General features: G+C 41.8%; 1 protein-coding gene across 2 annotated transcripts in view; it reads left to right on the forward strand.

Moving 5' to 3' along the window:
• FSHR (follicle stimulating hormone receptor) overlaps window positions 1–19,921 on the forward strand; it is a 135,726-nt gene that overhangs the window by 94,385 nt on the left and 21,420 nt on the right. For both annotated transcript variants that reach the window (XM_006778611.1, XM_006778612.1), the window contains exons 3-4: window positions 242–316; window positions 2,700–2,774. In XM_006778611.1, the coding sequence (XP_006778674.1) occupies window positions 242–316; window positions 2,700–2,774 (150 nt within the window). The remainder of the gene's footprint in view (window positions 1–241; window positions 317–2,699; window positions 2,775–19,921) is intronic.

Raw genomic sequence — 19,921 nt, forward strand, 5'->3', positions numbered from 1 at the left:
CAGACTCAGTATCTATTGATTGAAAAGCCTGTAAAGTGAGGAATCGCCTTGGGTTTGTTCTCCCATTGTTCTGCAAGTATTAGCATCTAATATTTTCGTTTTATTACAGCTGACTTCATGGAGGGTAGAAAAGTGTTCTGTGAGTCTCATGAATCATCCTAACCACCAGCCTCTATGCTAAGCCTGAGTCCATTTATGGAGTATAACTGAACTGACTGGAATTATACATCTTTCTTCACAGAGAGATCTCACAGAATGATGTCTTGGAAGTGATAGAGGCAAATGTGTTCTCCAATCTGCCCAAATTACATGAAATGTAAGCAAGAACCTATGGGGTTTGCTCATGACTATTCTTGACCATCACCTGAAAGTCTGCTTCTATTCCCAGCTCTGCTCTGTCCTCATATCCCTACAATTTCATTTTAAGATGAAAGTCAGCCCAAAGGGCACTCTGCCTGTGTCCAGGCACCAATCCAGAACCTAGTCATACCCCATTTCCCCTACTCCCAGAGTTGTTTGCATAGTAAACCCAAGAACTTGGCTCTGAGACTGCCAGCAAGTATCTCCACCTCATCCTCTTATTCAATGTTATTCCACAGTCAAAAGCCAATAGTTGAAGATGAGTAGTCCTAGTCTGAATACTTGCCTATGTCATATAATCACACAAAAAACTTTGGCCAAGATACAAAATCATTCTGAGTCTTAGTTTTCTTATGTATAAAATGGGAACAATATAATTGCATGCCTCATAATATCACTGTGACAAATGTATGATATGATAAATGTAAATTAGATCTAACACATCAACTGGCGTGAGTGTGTCAATGATTCTTGCTTCCCCTACTCTTCCAATCAAATTTCCTTTCTCTTGTTGACATTCTCGATTACAATATGTCAGTACTCACACAGATCCACTTCTGTTTCATATAATGACCATAAATTACTTCATAGAATCATGGGCTAGCAGACACTTTAGAAATGGTCTAGTCCAGAATTTTCCAAAGTAGGCTGCATATCATTAAACACTCAGGAATTTTTTGTGTTTAAAAAAGAATGGGAGATTATATGGTCAAATAAGACTAGGAAACATTAGGAAAATCAATCTAGATTCACTTACTATAGGAAAACTTCTCAGAACCTGTAATATGAGGATATACACTTGGAATCTCCAAGAAAGATATTATATTAAACGGCTCTCAACTAATGTCACTGCAAAGGTTTCTTCTGTGGCATATACATTAACATATCACAAAATTTTCATGAAACACAGTTAAGAGAGCCAATTAATCACTTTTCTAATTTTACAGATGAGTGATGAAAGGCACAGAGAAGTTATGAGGCTTGGCTAGAGTCACCCAGCAAAATCCACAGGAGGATAAGAACTTGAACATAAATCTCTCGACTCTTGTATCTTTTTAAAAAGTATTAAGTATTTTCCAAGTATCAGTAGGGAATAAACATATACATACATATATGGTCTCTAATGACCAGCATGTAATACACACACACATATACACACACTTTGTTTAGGAAAGACAGACACTCAGTCTGTCCACATTGGTAGACTCTCCCTCCCTTTTCCTTCCTACCACCCACTTGGCCCCCCACCTCTTTCTCCTTCATTTTCATCAATCCTCTGCAACTGCTGCCTTCCCTCCCTCTTCCCATTGCCCTCCTGCTCCATCCTTTCTCCTCTCTCTGCTTGGCCTCTCCTTCCCCTATTGGGAATAGGAGACATGATTGGAGTCTCAGAACCCACAGGAAATATCAGAGAAATGAACCACACAGTAGTCAGCCCTCTGAGCAGGGTCAAGCAGACATCCCCCTATGCAATGGGTAGTAGAGCTAATGGGACAGCTCTTTCCTTCATGGAGAGGTGCTCACCCCCATGTAGCACTGACTGTACTTAAAATGATCAATTACCTGGTACTTGGATCTGGTAGCTACATGTTACTACAACATAAAAGCTAATGAAACAGGGAGGAAGTAATTAACACAGAGCATCTCTGCAAATATACATTGATCCAGCAAGATGAGGAAATGGCAACTTCTCTGTTGGAATACAAATGCGAACACGCTCACCTCCAAACTACTGATCAGGACATGGCATGGGCCAACCTGGAGAAGTCACCACCTCCCACCAGCCGCAAGGGAGCAGCCTCAGTCTATAGCAGGAAGAGAATCACTGGCTTATCTGCAGCTACTGTCTGCTCAGATTTCAGGGTTAAAAGCAGAGATGCCCACTGTTTGCCCCCAATCTTTGTCTTCCTTTGCCTCTTCACTCTTTTGTTCTCCACCCCATTTTGTTGTTTTCCATCCCCTTATCTTTTGTCTGCTGACCATACAAAAGCTCCATTCCCCATATTGGTCTCATCCCTATCTTCTTAGCATCCTCACACCCTGGGAGATCCTTACTAGTAAAAGACTCAGCTGTGCTCAGGGTGAAAATGACCCACCCAGCCTGGGCTTTGTTTGCCTCTGATGTACTTACCAGGAGGACTTTGGTGATGAGTGTTAAACAGGACAGAGTTAATATTTAGTTTGTGTGGATTAACATAGTAAAAGGCACTACATGTGTGCTCAATTTTTATTGAAACAATAGATGTATAAATGGATGGATGACTTTGATATATTCTGCATAATGTGAAAAATACTACAATGTTCCTTACTGTTGAGATTATGTTCATGTTCTTTTACAGAAGAATTGAAAAGGCCAACAACCTGCTGTACATCGACCGTGATGCCTTCCAGAACCTGCCCAACCTCCGATATTTGTAAGAACTCCTGAATTCTGGTGCCCCCTCTATGATCAAAGTGTGTGTAATACTCTTTTAGCAAAATGTCCACTTGCTACTCTGGGAAGCAGTTGCTTTTTATCAAAGATGTGAGGCAGAAGTGGAGATGGAGAGACACTTGCTGGTGAACTTTAGTTGAGTTTAATGAGTGAATTTCACTAATATAATTGCATTGTTTTCATTTACTAAAACAGACATCTCAATGAATGCCATTTGCATTAATGGGCTGTCACATAGACCTCTTGTCAAACTCAGTCTTAATTTAGTGTTAATGTGATGCAGCCAAAATTTCTGCTGGCATTTACCTTGCAACCTCGACCTCAAAGACATCATCTCCTCTGTTCTGCATTTTTTCTTTGACAGATTACAGTGTTTAATTTTTGTAAGTTTTGGTTAATAATAGACATGATATTGATCAGCAGAGATACCTGGTGTTTGAGCTCCAGCCTTCAGGCTTGCCCCCATCAGCAAAAATACTGCTTCTTCTACTTAAATAGCATTTAAATTAGCCAAGGGCTTGACAGAGCCCTGGATGCTATGACGTGGCCCCACAAAATAACAGACAAGAAAGTGGGCTACGGAGCAAATTTTTCTAGGCCCATTATTTTTCTCAAACAAGCTTGTTTTCTTGTTGAGAGAACAGAAATAATAAATCTGTTACTTATCAAATAATCATGATACGTAACCAAATACCCTATAAGAAAGAGCTTTAAAGCAACAACTATTTATCCTCTCTCACCTGTGAGTTGATCAGAGGAATGGTGCTGCTGACAGGACTCTCGTTTTCCCGACTTCAGCTTAGCTCACTCATGCCTCTGCAGATAGTTGGCAGGTCAGCGGGAGGCTGGCTGATCTGGATGGTCTCAGTTGAAATGACAGCTCTCCTCCGAGTGGTGCTCATTTCCAGCAGGCTAGCCCAGGGTCGTCCTCATGGCAGCCTAGGATTCCAGGAGAGAGAGCTGAAGCTTTCAAGCCTCTTGAGACTTAACCCCTGAACTAGTACACCATCTCTTCTGGTGAATTTTATGAGCCAAAGCAATTCAAGACCAGCCCAGGTTCAAAAGGGGTAGAAACAGATCTTCTTCTTGATGGGAAAAGCTGAAGTCACAACACCAGGTATGTGAACACAGGGAATGACAGAATTGAGGCCATGCTGGCAATCAATTTAAAGCACGCACAAAGTTTTGCACAGTATCTGTCACATAGTAAATGCTCAATACATATTAGCTACTATTGATGTTATGTCTCTGTCCCTAAATTTTGATCTATAAGAACTGGAGTTAGTAGGGATACTAAGGAACAGTAGGCCATAGTGAATGGAGACTGACTGAAGGAATAAACAATTTCACAGAAGAGAGTTCATATGACCTGGATCTGGGAAAAAAACAAACAAACAAACAAAACAAGGTCATCCACTTATGAGTTGTCAGTTGGAGGACTTGCTTGGTTGGCACAAAACCTGTGCAGCTGCACAGGGCCCTGTGCTCAAAAGGGCCCCACACCCTGAGTACCTCAGACTAGGTTTAGTTCTCTGCTGCTTTGTCTTAAAAGAAACATTTGTGAACAAGGGGGCCTGCATTTTCATGTTGCACTGAACCCCCTCAATTATGTAGGCAGTCCTGCTCAGAGTTAGGGTTATGGTCACTTCTAGTTTCAGAGTTTGGAGTCTTGGCTCCCTAAATGGACTTTTCTATACTCTCTGCAGAGGCTAGCCTAGATTAGGCACAGAAGTGGAGGAAATGTGGATTAACAAATAAGGTATGGGTCTTAGACTCAGAACATCTAGGGCTTAATCCTGACCATACCACTTACTCTTGGGCCAGTCACTGCACTTCTGGGATGTACATGGCTCTCATGAGTCTCAAGTGAGATTTATATATGAAAACGCTTTTTACAAAATATTTTATACTAAAAAATTCTCAAAAAACATTTTAAAATATACTATTATTTGTAGAATGATTATTTCTGATCAACTGAAGTCTACAAGTCCATCCTCAGGGAACTTGCTATAAGTGTTGAATAGTTAAGTATTGAACAGCTAAGACCTTTAGCTTTTACCTAGAGTGTTTGGAATGAGTTCAAAATGAGAACTTTGGGACATGCCTAAGCAGTATAGAAAAGGAAAAAAAAACCATATATACATACTCAGAAGGACTAGATTCCAGATATTTATTAGCTAGACTGCCTATTACCTTTTCTACAACTTTGTTTCCTTATCTGTAAATTGGGTGGTTGTGAAAACCAAATAAGACTATGCCTGCAAAAAAAATTTGCAAAATTGTTTTTCAGTATACAAACTGTAAAGAACTATACAAATATAAATTAGTGCCTATTACCCAGTTTCTTTCATTTCACTTTCCCTCCTCCTTTACTTCCCAACTACTATCCCTCTCTCCTTCTCTCTTTTCTCCTAGAAAAGTCTGATTGAAATCTGGGAGGCACAGACCCTTCAATAACAGCAAGAGTACCCTAGGACATGCAAAGGGGCACCCCAGTTTACATACTATCACATATGGCTAGTGAAAAGCACTGCTATAGAGGATAAACCCAAGAAGAAAACCACCCCCTCACACACATATTCCATGGCCCATAATAACAGCATGAATAACAGTGAAAATGGTAGACTGGGAGCAGATGAATAAAGAGATGAAGAATCATTGCAGCCTTGGCCAGGTGGCTCAGTTAGTTGGAGTGTCTTCCCATCCACTAAAAGGCTGTGGGTTCAGTTCCTGGTCAGGGCACATACCTAGTTGCAGGCTCAACCCCTGATCAGGGTGTCTATAGGAAGCAACTGATATCTCTCTCTCTCTCTCTCTCTCTCTCTCTCTCTCTCTCCCTTCCCCCCTCCCTCTTTCTAAACCAATAAAAACATATTCTTAGGTGAGGAATTAATAAAAATTAAAAAGAATCATTGCAAAATAACATTTTCAAAAAACAATCATTGATGCAGAATTTGACCCCAATATTGACCCCCACTTGTGACCAGCACCATTCATTCTTATTAGCAAGGACCCTTGGCCTTTTCTTTAGGGGCTTGGGTCTGGGGAGGATCTAGGGAGGATGTGGGCATAGAAGAAGAGGAAACTTTGGCAGAACTCAGAGGACAAAGGTGTGACTTTGACTCTGGAAGAGGCTGAAATCTATGTCATCTGTCATCATGTCCAGCCTCTCCTTAGTGTCCTTTTCTCACACTGAGGTGTTGAGTAGTCCCCATTCCCATCTGGCTCCCTATCACATTCAGACAAAGCTGGAGGTGACCGACTCCAGCTCCATCCTTTCCTGAGAGGAGAATATTCTTCACAGAGCATTTAAAAGTGCTTTCTAACTGGGAAGAGAAAAGAATTAGTAAGCAGTTTGGAGTTCTGTCATTGTCAAAGATTCTTCCATGACTGCTCCAAAAAAAAAAATCCTTACATAATTCTACAGTGTCCAAAAGTCTGTCACATCCACTGCCGCGCAAATCTGCATCAGGAAGGTGAGACAAAGGGTTGTTCATCTTAAGCCTTTTTCACTTATTTCCCAAGGTGGGCCTTTCCCACCTGCATACTCCTCCCCAGGATGTGGCATCCAGTGACCCTAAGAATCCAAAGACATTAGCAATATCTCTATTCAAGATTCAGAAATATTTTCCCAACTGCAATGAGGAATCACCTAAATTCATGGTTGGTCCTCTACTCTGAAAGCTTATATCATGGAAACAAAGCCCAGGTAAGCTTCCTTCCACACTTAGTGTCTGAGCAGAAGTCATAAATAACTTTACCAGCCAGCAACCAGGCAGAGGTAGACGGTAACGATTTCAGATATTCTTTTGGATGATGAAGTACATGCTAAAAGAAAAGAAAAAAACACACACACACAACACACACACACAAAATGGATGAAGAAATCAGAGGGACCAGTAGAACTGAGGAGTTGTTTATTTCCTTAAGCCAGGATAAATGCCTATCATTACAGCCACCAAAGCAGGAAACTAGAAGGCGTAGGGGTGAGTTGTCATTTGACTTGAGCATCCAATTGCTGCACACACACACTGAGAAATGTTTTTCTTCCATTTGATGTTGATCATTTTATGGCACAGTGTTCAAGACAACCAGAAATCAGTATTCTTCATTACTGCCTTCATACTTCACTGAGGAACCCAAAGTGGTTGGGAAAACACTCATGAATAAAGAAATGTACTTTGACTAAAGAAATATATATCAAGGAATTCACCTGGATGAATTTTTTTTTCATCAATATTGTACTTGCAGGCAATGTTTCTCTCTTTATCACTCCACCTTCCTGAAGCTGACCTTTTGTGTATGAAAGATTACCTATTGATCTATAAATAAGGTTCATACAATATTTTCTTGCCTTTGCATCCTGTCAATGTAATTCTCAGGTAGCTTGATGTTACTTTTTGCTACTCAATAAACCATAATCCCATCTTAGCAAATGCTTCACACATACTGATAGGCTCCATCTAACTGATAATGACCTTCCACTCACATGTGGGCCTGTCAGACCTCCTTAGGATATCTGCTAAGGGCAACCACGCCCTCTGCTTTCTCCAGTTGGGGATAATTCCTGGACATTCTTTCACTGGGACTCAACTCAGCAATTCAGGCTATTTCTTTCCTGCCCCTAAATTCTATTCTGTCTTTCCTTCATTCCTCTTTCATTTGGTTTGTGGGGATAATGAAAGTAACTTTTCTTGTTATAAAAGCATTTGTTGGACATTGTATGGCAAAGGCACGAAGGGCAGGGACAGGGGAGGTAGTATACAGTAGCAAGGAAGCACACGGGTTCCACTGCCACCTGTCTGGGCCAGGTGTCAGCTTCTGCCCTTGCTAATTGTGTGACTTTGGATAATTGGCTTAACTTCTCTAAGTCTCAGTCTTACTTTCTTTAACTTGGGAATAGCACTGTCTGCATCCTTGTATTAAATGAAGTACTTGTATTAAATGAAGTACTTGGAAGGATGACTGACATTTAGAAAATTCTCAGTAAATGTTAGCAATTCTTATTAAATTCCTGGCCCTGTGATTTATTAGCTAAGGGAGCCCCTGTAAGGAACTTCATTTCTTTGTACCTTAGTTCTCTCCTCTTCTTAAAGGAATAATAATACCTACCTTTTGAGACTGTTGTAGGGATTAATTCAATAATGATAATCATGGTGATGATGGTGGTATCTCCTTCCCTTTCCAATATTTATAAGTTTTTTGAAGGCCTCTTTAACTGTTTCTTTTGGATAGGATTCACTCCTCAGCATTCAAACATGGAAATACATCATTTGTATTTTTCTAAGGACAAAGGCATCCTTCTTACTGAAATCCTGAGATATCCATAAACATCCTTCCAACAAACAATAGTACATTATCCTGCAGAGTTCAAATGGAGGGCTCCTAACTTCCCTGTAGTGTTATTTCCAACCTTGTGGTCCACAATCTCTCTTACCATCTCCATCAAAATAAAGTTCAGTTCTTCACACTGCCAGCTGGTTAGCTAATGCTTCCCATGTTTATGTTGATTTACAATTTAATGCTTTTTTTAAATCATACTTTATTGCATTTAAACCTCACAGCAATCCAAAGAGTAAGCAGCACAGTAAGAGAATATATGCATTTTGTAGAAGTAAGCTAGCCTTGCCTGTGGTCCCTGGTCAGTGGGCTCTTCTGAAAGGAATGTGCAGTGCCCTACAGACGGTATTACTCTGAAACATTATTCAGCAACACTTTCTATGGTGGCTTGGAAAAGATATATACTGGAGTTAAATTTTATATGTTATGGCAGCCACACACATGGTGGAAAGGGTTGATGCCTCCCCATTTCTGCACCATTTTGGACGTGAATTGGCCAATGAATGCAAACTCATTTGTTCAGTCAACATTCATTTATTGAAGTCATAGTACATCTGAGGCTTTGTTGTGGATGTTGGGTGTACAAAAGATGACAAGGCAAATGGAGCCCCTACCCTTATGGAGCTTACTGTTTGAGGAGATAAATAATGCTAGATAATGTCATGTGGTGAAAGTGGTATAAGTCCCTAATAAAGCAAATAAGGCGGAGAGTGATGCCTTAGAAAGGGTGGTTGAGAAAGGATGGAGGGCCTTGTGAGAGATACAGCAGACACCTGTAGACAGTTCTGGATCACCTCAAGGAACACAGTCTTCTGGGGGGAAAAGACTATCAACCATTAACCCCTGAAAATAATAACACATCTTTAGAGCTGTGTGGTACTGGTAATAGACAAGAGTACTAACCCAACGCCTTGGCTGGACTCATCAGAAAAAGCTTCTTGGTAATAAAGTGAACTTAGCTGCAATTTGAAGGATAGGCAAAATTTAAAAAGATAGTAAGGAAGGAGAAACTTCCTGTGGAAAAAATAGTTGAGTAAAAACAAAAATGTGAAAGAACCATTATGGAATAGGCAGAGGATGGGGAGAAACTGGGTCCCAACTAAAAAGATATGCATATATGCATAACCCGGGGACAGAGACAATAGGGTGGTGAAGACCTGGGGTGGAGGCAGGCTGGAGGGGATAAAAATGGGACATATGTAGTGTTTTCAACAATAAAGATTTTTTTAAAGGTGTGCACTGGAGAGAAAGAAATATGACTATATTTGGATAGGTTGGGTTTAGTAAGATTGGAAAAACATTAAGGCAGAGGCGTTTAGGTCTAATTCAGTAGGAAAGAGAAAGCCATAGAGATTCTTGAATAGAAGAGTGGCAAGGTGACAGTGAATTGGGTTGTGGATTGACTACTGGCAGGGTATAGACACACTCAAGGGAGTCCTGCTCAGAGGAAGTGGCCATAATGCAGGGGTACATTAATGGTGGCATCTGGAGAAATAGAAAGGTAATGGGAAACACATTTCTGCACAACTATCACTGGTATATGATTCACCTCTATGTCAGACATGGACCAAGTGACTGCAGCGATTGTTGCCCACTCACATCTCATAAACCCCAGTGTTTTCCACACAGAATCATCCTGCAGACAGCACTCATCAAGAATTCAGTCTGGGCCAGAAGTCATCTTACACAGGGACTGTGATGATTGGGAAGAAATTATTAGCCACCTCCCTGGTTGTCAGCATTATAAGTATCTAAACATGTTGTCATGACTACAAGGATGTTAGGGCACAATGGAAATTATATGATTGCTTCTTTTATCAGTAATCTATCTAGCACAGCCAACTTTGCCTGCCATTGTCAACTCCAGGAAAATATGGCCAGATTTCCCTTCTGGAACACTAAAGTTCAGGATGAGATTTTAGCCTGAGCATGTCAGTTCAAGGAGGGCAGGACCTCCTCTCGTCGGAGGGCCTGATCTGAAAGAAGGTGACATTTTTATGCCAGTAACCTCTCGTCCTTGTTCCTCTAACTTGCCCAGTGTGCCTTCTCCTGCAAGAAGACCAGGTCCTTTCCATCTGCAAGATAATTATTTGATCCATTAACTCACATCAATATGTTCAGGTCTTGATATTCTTTCCAGGGGATTTTGTATTTTTAAAAATGAAGCCTGGAAAGAGCAATGCTAAGCCCGAGAACTGAACATGATAGACTCCCAGGCAAGGGGCTCTGAGAGAGATAAGTCCCTACAGGAGCCACTCATATAGCATATAGGTAACCATCTACTCCACCCACCTGCAGAGTCTCTGAATTATATTTTCTCAGGCTATACCTTCTTATGAGGTAGGTGTATCCTCAGCTCAATTATTTTGAAATGAGATCTGTCTCTGTCATCAACAGAAATCAGATATAAGGACAGGTCTAGAGAAGGCTCAGAGAGAAAGGAGTCTCAGATTAGCTGTGTAAAATCAGCCCAATTTCTTCCTCGTTGCTAGTATCAGCCCCAGACAATGATGGACTAAACCCTTTAAGTCTCGGTTTCGTCATCTGCAAAATGGAAATAACAGAATATGTTTCATGAGGTTAGTCACATGAGGAAAATGGACTCTACATCCTCGAGGACCTCTTTAAGCCTTGTGTCTAATTGTCATCTTCATCACCTGGGACTCCCAGTGTCACTGTCTGTCCTGAGTTCAGCATATTCAGACCCAGTATGGAAGGAGAAAGCCCCTCCCCGAGATAGGAGGATCCAGCATCTTGTAGATCACTATTTCCCAGATCAGGCTCCTCTCCAGGATTCCAGCTGAGATCCTATGGGCACATTAAACCAGCTACCAATTACTCTCCAAAGCTCAACTCCTGGAACTAAAGGAATGGAAGGATGAACCCCTGCCACTTCGGTCCCTCACGGATGAGCACAGCCAGCCCCAGCAGGGCCATAGAGGCCCCGCATGTGGAGGTGAGGCTTAGGAGGCAGGCAGCCCCCGGCGGGCATTGGAGAGGCAAATCACAAATCCTGGGCGCCTGCCTCAGGCACAGGCAGAAGGGAAGACAGCTCAGTGAGCAGGATCCGAAGGGGAGTCAGGAGAATCACAGCCCCCATGGAAAATAAACTGCTGCTGCTGCTTCCACCACTGCAGCCCCCGTGCTGGGAGTTTTCTATGGCTGTATTGTCCTTCCAGGCCCTTTCAGATTTGCAGTTATCCCTGGAGAGGCCACACACTAAGATTTAGAGCGAATACAGGAACTATCAGCCGCCTCTCTGTAGGGATGAAGGCAGACTCTGAAGCAGAGATGGGCCAGCGGAGGCTGGGAAGTACAGTGGGCAGCAGGGGTAGGCTGGACAATGAGAGGGGGGAGGGTGTCAACTCCAATTACCACATTCTGTGCCACTCCAGGGTCAGGACCAGGTTTTCTTCATCTCTATGTCCCCAGTGCCAGGCACAAAAAAGGCCCTCAACTATTCATGTTTTTCTTCCAGAGGATCCTGGCTGTGATCTAGACCTCTCATGCACCTGTTCTCAAATCCTCTGCCACACTTATTGAGGGACCCATTATTTTCCTCTCTGCCCTCATTCATCTCCTCTGCTTTACCCTTCACAATGGGTGTGAACACAGGTGTATTCTAGCCGAATGCTCCCAAAGTCAGTCTGTCCATCTGGGAAGATGTGTTCTGTCTTCTCCATGGCCCGGCTGCAGGAGGAATGCGGTCCAGCTGGCTCAGGACTGAGGGCAATGAAGTGACAGAAGTCACCACGTGATTCCACTGACCTCTAATCTGAAGCAAAATCTATGTCACAGTACAGGGTCTGCCACAGGTCAGCTCCCACACAGGGGGCCCTCAATGGGAACGTGTTCGGGTTGAACTTTTCTATTCGGGTGGTAGAGGGTAGCAGCTGCTGTTTTTAGAGAAATATCTTGGGGTGTTAGAGCATGTGAACACTGCAGCAGCAAATGCTCTAAGGAAGAGACTGTTCATCTCCAGCAGATATTGTACAATCTGCTGCCGTTTAATCATGAGCTCACCCACACCAAACACCCCACAAATAATGTCTAGTTCTAGAGGTGCTGAGTTGGGGATTCAAAGATAGTAGTGCTAGGAAGAGGGAGCAGGATGTGTGGGAGACGTGCATCGGAAGAAATTAGGCAGCAGCCTCTCTCACAAAACTCACCCAGCGCAGTCTCTCTAGACAAGAGTCAAACCACAACAGCCACCAGAACACAGATTCACTGGGCAGGGCACCAGGAGAAGCTCTTCTCCTTGCAGGAGAGCCACACACCCAGGTCTCAGCCCTTCCCCTGCTTGTGAGAACTTGTAAGCAAGGAACCAGGCTTCTTTGGGCCTTGAGTGAAGTGGAGAGAAAAAGAATGACCCTATGTCCTTCAAGCTGATGTAAGAAAGGGAGGAGATGAGTCAGAGTGGGAGAACTTTAAAAGTTCAAAACAGCAAATGAGTACAAGCCCTACTAATCGCTTGAGGCATTGCTGGGTGGTGTAGGGATAGGGAACAGAATCATAATTTAGGAAGTACTTTCACTATGTATTAACTTATGTAGACTTTTAAAAGTCCTGTGAGATACTTATGGATGGCTCCTTTTTACAGATGGGAAACTTGAGGTTTGGAGATGACTGAATTGCCTAAACTCACAGACTGGACTTAAGGAATGATCTTGGGGCAGGAGGAGAGGGAAAATGGTACTTGTTGAGCATCTACTTACTAAATGGCAGACCCTACACTAGGTATCTCATTCACACAATTCATCATCTTCCAGTCTTCCAAAACAGTGAGGCCTGTATTTTCCGTGATTCACAAATGAGGATTTTTTTGAAACTCGGAGATTTTGTATTTGATAGAACCGAGAACTGAAGGCAGGAATGTCTGACTCCCACCCAGTACGTCCTGCTCTCAGCACCACATACCTGGAGAGGCGTAGGGTGTGGGTGACGCCTATGCAAGTGGACCCAGTGTTCTGAGCACAATGTTGACATTTCATTCACGTTTGCCACTTAGGACCTGTGAGCACCTACACAGGCTAAACTGAAATATACCTAAGAAGTAGCTTTCTTAATAATTAATGTTAGAAATGAGTTTGGGGAAGGGTGTGCAAACTGTTTAAATATAAACTCTTCTGCAACTCCCCTACGTAATTTAAAAGTAACTGCTTACCACGAATTAATAGTTTGATTAAAGTTATTCTTATATCAGCATCCAGGAAGGTCTCAAAAGAGTAGCACTTGGCAACGCTCTGTTAGCATAGGTCTAACCTGGAGAGATCTTTAGGTTTTGAAAGTCCTTGTTGGCCAGTGTGGTATAATGGAAAGAAATCAGCAAGAGACATGGGAACCAGAATGCCTAGATATTTTTCTTCCACCTTCTAAAAGACAAGTTAACTGAAACTCTCTAAGCCTCAGTTTCCTCATATACAAAATAGAGCTAATAATACCTGCCTCATGAGTTGTGGGCAAAATTAAATGACTTTATTGTAGGAAAGACATTTACGATGGTGCCTACTATGGAAGTAAGGGCACTGGTAAGCATCAACTGTTATTCTTTCTTGTTCAAGTCTAGACATTTGGGTGATTCATTTACTCTCTGTGAGCATTGCCTCCCTTCTCTATAAGGTGCAAATCAGAATTCTGCTCATCTTAGAAAATCACTGTGAAGTCAGATGAGGTACTCTAAAATAACTCTGTGGGTCATATATGCTACACAAATATGAAGCAAGGTTATTTTCCAGTCTTTTCTTGTTAGAGGCTGGGTCAGAACTGTGACTAGGTCCTAGGACTCTGGTTACTTTCTAAATAGCAGTCCACTCCAGTGGTCGGCAAACTGCGGCTCGGAAAACCGTGGCTCATGAGCCACATGAGGCTCTTTGGCCCCTTGAATGTGGCTCTTCCACAAAATACCGCCTCTTCCACAAAATACCGACTTCTGCACACAGGCCACGAAGTTTTAATCGCACTGTACGTGCGTGCGTGCCTGCACGTGGTATTTTGTGGAAGAGCCACACTCAAGGGGCCAAAGAGCCACATGTGGCTTGCGAGCTGCAGTTTGCCGACCACGGCTAAGCTATTGCCACCTTAGCCAGCCTCTTGCTTGGGCCCAAGTCAGATACTGGTCACTGGGCCACCCAAACAGGAGGGGACAGCCATGCATCTTGCCACCTGGTCTTCTTAAAGTCCTTCTCTCAACCCAAGTGAAGCAGCTCCCACCTTTCCCCATGGCGGGAAGGGCAAATTCACAGTTGTCTCCAGAAACCCTTTTCATAAGGTCTGTATACTGTTTTCATGTCCAATAGGAATGAGTGGCGAAAAACTGTGCAACTGGATGCCAGAAACCTGGAATGCAGCACCTCTCATAGTTTGGTGTGAAGGAAAACTCAGACTTTGACATCCTGATACACTGAGATCCGCCCTAGCCCCAAAGGGATCCTGTAGCATGCTCTAAGCTGAAAGAACAAATAACCAATAGTGAGAGCTGCAAAATAGCCCAACACAAACTTCTTTTTCTACATTAAAAAAACACACCTTTTATCAAAGGTTCATCTTCAGTTTCGTTTCCTTTTGATTTGGTTGGCCATTAAAGAACATGGTCTCTTTTTACCCAGACATGGTATGTGTAGAGGTTAATGGTTATGCTAGGAGTAGGGATCTCATCTTGTGACTAATGTATTCTGTACAACTACAGAGAAGTTTTTCAGAGCCTCTGACCTTACCACTCCAGGTTGTAATCTAAAGGGGGCCATCCAAAAATACCTGAGCTCACTCAGCTGGGCCCCCTTCACTCTGATATGAGGATGGTAATGATACCTGTCTCCTAAGGTAAAGGAGAGGAATAAATAAAATAATCAATGTTAAGTGCGTGGTGCGGTGCCTGGTGCAGAGGAAGTGTTCAATAATTGTTGGCCATTATTATTATTAATCCTACTTTCCAGAGCATCGCAGCACAAATCTATTACCATTTCCTCCTGGCAGCCCTTCAGAATCTCAGGCTTATCTTCCCAAGCAAAACATCCTATGCATTGGACAATATAGTCTTGATTCCTCACCCCATCAGCAAAAAAAAGAAAACTTGTCCCAAAATAACTGCATTTATTTATAAGCAGATGCACATGCAATTGCAGTATAAATGTGTGCACTACAAAATATACACAAAAATAATATTAAGTATAAATAAAAATGAATAGTATGCTTTTACATTTACATCTTGCCTCATATGCCATTTTATATGGCACAAAATGCCTATTTTACTTTCACTACATTTGTTATAATAACAAGACTTTAAAGAAATCAATGTCATAGGATGTGCTTCATTAATTCTTAACTAGAGGCCCAGTGCACGAAATTTGCACTCGGCAGGGGGGAAGGGTGGCACCTCAGCTCAAATTGCAAGAGGGCGCAGGCCAGGTCAAGGGACCCTATTGGTGCACAATCAGGGCTTGGGAGGAACACAGGAGGTTGGCCAGCTGGAAAGGGACTGTGGGACGGCTCCAGGGCATGTCCGGCCCATCTCGCTCGGTCCCAATTGGCCAGACCCCAGCAGCAAGCTAACCTACCCGTTGGAGCATCTGCCCCCTGGTGGTCAGTACATGTCATAGTGAGCAGTTGAGTGGCCTTAGCATATCATTAGCATATTATGCTTTGATTGGTTGAATGGACAACCAGACACTTAGTATGCTTTGATTGGGTGAACGGACAACCGGACAACCTGACACTGAGCATATTAGGCTTTTATTACATAGGATCCTTTGTGTAACACTGAGAAAAGCAATTCACAGATCATATCAATACTAGATTTCAATGGCTGTCAAAGCTGTGAACAAAACTTCACTGAAATAAGTAGATACAATGGAATGCAAGCCAATAGCTGCATCTTTGACTCATTCTTAGTGTTCAACTCCTAAACTTTTATGCAAATATTTTTATGAAAGTTAGCTAGTATACTTTCTTTCCTAATGTCAATCAGATGTTCTTACCAACAATCCATAAGATGTACACTTTTATAATTCTCATGAAAGTATGCAAAACCCAATAAAAACTTAAATAGGTTACAAAGTTGTATTTCCTTGTTTTTAAAAATATGCAAAAGTGGTCATAAATGATGACATGCATTATTTTCAGCAATAAATTAGCCATTTCCATGCATTTTTAAAAATGCTTTCTATGCCACAGATTTCTTTCAAATGCTGTTTTATTCCTCCTCATTGATACATCACCTTTCACTTAAAGATACAAATAAAATATGTCTAATTGAAAATATCTGTCTTTTAACACTATTTGACAACCATTTTTCATCACAGATAAAGTCAATAAATTTGTATCACTTATATGTTTGTTTTAAAAATGTGTAAATCACTTTCAATTTTGTCAAGTCTTTGTAGTGATTGCCCTTGAGATGGCCAACAAACCTCTAGGTGATGATATGATCAGGACCCAGAGACTAAACAGAATCAGACAGAAAAAGGTGGATCCAGGCAGGTTTAACAGAAGGAAGAGGAATAAGTTAGAGAAAAGAGGAAGGAAGAATCTGGGAGACTTAGCTGTGGCTTCCAGTGGTTCCAAAAAGACACAAGGAGCATCAGGCAGCAGATAACAAGCCAGACCACTCAGGCATCATGGAAGGCCCACGGAGACAATGAAGAACCAGATCTAGAAACAGCATTGCAGTACCCAAAAGAACTAAGGAAGAGCAAGGTCATGCTCCTAGGGGAAAATGGATATCAGATGGGTTTCAGTTATGGCAAATGGAATATAAGGCTGGAGCATGACCTTGGGTGTGGTGCTAAGTTTTCCTGTAGGGTAAATTCATCATTTCCCTGGAAACAAGGTGAAGGACCTAAAAGCTTCAGGTATCCCCTTAAGGCCATACATCTTAAAAAGTGGTATAGCCAGGACTTGAACCCAATCCTCTAGCACCAGAACTGCTAGCTTTGAGGCTCTGCTACTTGCCTTGAGTATAGGACCAGGGCCCAATTGTTAAACCAGAATATTAGGTCAAAACAGAATATGCAGCCAGGCTAATAGGGATGAACTCTTTAAAATCCTGCCCTTGGGCTCATTAAATTCCCCTTGATTGCTAAGGAGTCTGGTTCCCATGGAGACTGAGCCAAGTTTGAGCTGAGTATGAGTTAAATGGGCCCAGTTATGAAAGTGTGAGCAGGAGGCAGGAAACCAGGCAGGATGTGAAACAGAGCACAGAGGTGTCTAACTTGATATTACTCAGTCCACAAACTTTCCAGTCCAGAGATATGAAATGGCTTGTGTCCCGTTTAGGCCATAGTTGGCATGTTGGTTCTCCTGATCCCTGACCTCCAAACCTCCCTGTCTCTGTTTAAGATTAATTACTCCAGTAGCAGTGATACCTGACAAGTATGTTAACTAGGATTTTGATACATTCTTGGTGAAAAAAAGCAAGAAACATCTTTGAAACATCAACCAATTAACTCAATATTTTATGAACACATAATGCATTCCAAATCTACACACAGATTTAATAGATTGTCAGAAAATATTAAATGTGATCCTTGTTTTGATGTTTCATTAAGGGAATGTTGCATAGACACATGAGAAGAGAACTAAAAATAAAAGGCTACTATGATTAAATAACAAATGTGGAGTAGGACTGTGCCAAGCTAGTAGGTATTTAGTTATGGCAATGTTTCTGTTGGGAATGAGTAGAATTGCAGAGGTTATAGAAAGCAACCATGAAAGCTAATTGTTCTGGATGACACATCAAACGCCAAAGGTTAACAGAAGTTATCTCTCAGTAGTGAAACTAAAGATGATTTTTACTTTCTTCTGAAGATGTTCCCAAACTTTTCCATAAGTCTCACAATAAATAGATATAACTTTTATATTCAAAGAATATATGTTTTAAAATAACCAAAGGATATAGAACAACTAGAACTCTTATACACTGCTGGTGGGAAAGCAAAATGGTACAGCCACTTTGGAGATCAGTTTGGCAGTTTCTAACAAAGTTAAGCATTCACTTACCATACTAGCCAGAAATCCCACTCACAGTTATTTACCCAATAAAAATGTTTTCCTTCCCTCTCCTCCCTCCTCCCACAGTACACAAATGTTTAAAAAAGCTTTTTTTATATAACCACAATAAGTAGAAACAACCTATGTGCCCTTCGTGATGAAGGTGAATGGATAAACTATGGTGTATCAATGCAATGGACTACTACTCAACAATAAAATGCAGTGAACACACCACGACATGGAAGAATCTCAAGTGCGTTATACTATGTGAAAGAAGCCAGATTCAAAAATTTCACAATATATAACTGTACTGATATGACATTTTAGAAAAGGCAAAATTTCAGGAACAGAAATAAATTCGCAGGTGCTAGGTATAGCATGTTAACAATCCCTTTCCCAAATAAAAAGCATTGGAAGACCATCTCAAGGGTGGCTGAAGTACATAATCAAAAGAAGAATTGAGCAAGATGGGTTCTATATAGATCATTGGGAATGAAGAGGGACCAAAAGACTTGAGAACCATTACAGGGAGCCCAGAGGAAGAATTCCCTGACTCTTTAAATACAGAGAACAAGACACCAAAGACTACTCTAAAACCATAAGCCCCCAAAGACACAATCCTTCACAATGATGAGAGCACCAGTGAAGGTTCTTTAGACTGAAGCAATCATGACCAACTCTGGCTTAGGAAGCCACACACAGGAAAGGTAAACAGGAGTGGGGAGGTATGGGAAGGATTCTGAGTAACTCACAAGAGTGAGGGAAATGCTGAGGAACAGTGTGTCAGACAACTCTCAGATGTCACTTGAAAGCCTTCTCCACTACTGCTGTGGAACCCAGCTCCACCCAAATGTCAACCAGCTCAATGCAGGTACAAACTGAACAGCACCCAGGCTGGTCTTGTATACCACTCTATCCTGGGGATTACCACTCTGTCATACCACTCGAAGATACCCAGTAGGAACTCACTGGACACTCTCAGTGTGCGAGGCAGAAGCAGAGAGTTAAGACCATCAGGACACATTGGACCAACAGGAAATAGTAGTCTATAGATAAATGCTTTCCCTTGTCCCTTATTCAGAGGAACAGTTCTGAGATCCTTTTTGAAAACTTCTAAATTAAGTCCATGGCATTAAGTACCAGTCACCAATTGTGGTGGCCAACTCAATACCTTATCCTGGTATTACTTATCTTTCCTCCCTCCCTGTTTCATTCCCCCCAAATCAAGTCTCTGAACTCATATTATCAAATATATACTAGCTCTACAATTTCAGCTGTAGAAATTCACAAACTGTCTCTCAATGGACTCAACTCTAACCAGACTCCAACCTTTTCCCAGGAGACAGTTACATGCATACCCTGCTGTGGAGAGGCATGGAAATCATGCTCTAATCTCAACTGAGTAATTTGGAATGGAGAACAGACAGTTCTCCAAAGAATATGAGGAGATTAGAAACAAAAAAATGATTTGGGAAAATTTTGTTATCTAGTTGAAAATCACACACTTTGGTTTGGTTTTAATCATTATTGTTGAAAGTACTACAGATGTCTCCTTTTTCCTCATTGACTCCTTGTGGCCCATACTTGCCCTCCACCATGGGCCTTCACCATACTATTATTGTCTGTGTCCATTGGTTATGCATATATGCATATAAGTTCTCTGGTTAATCTTTTGGATCATACTGGCTTCTTAAATCTTAAAAAAAAAAGTCTGCATTGTGGCATACTAGCCCCTGGGTGCCTGAGGTGCACGCTTCTCTTCTCTAAGGATTCAATAGCTCACTAGGCCTTAGTTAAAACCTT

This window comes from Myotis davidii, unplaced genomic scaffold (genome assembly GCF_000327345.1).
Source record: "Myotis davidii unplaced genomic scaffold, ASM32734v1 scaffold6, whole genome shotgun sequence".
In the NCBI taxonomy this organism is placed as follows: Eukaryota; Metazoa; Chordata; class Mammalia; order Chiroptera; family Vespertilionidae; genus Myotis; species Myotis davidii.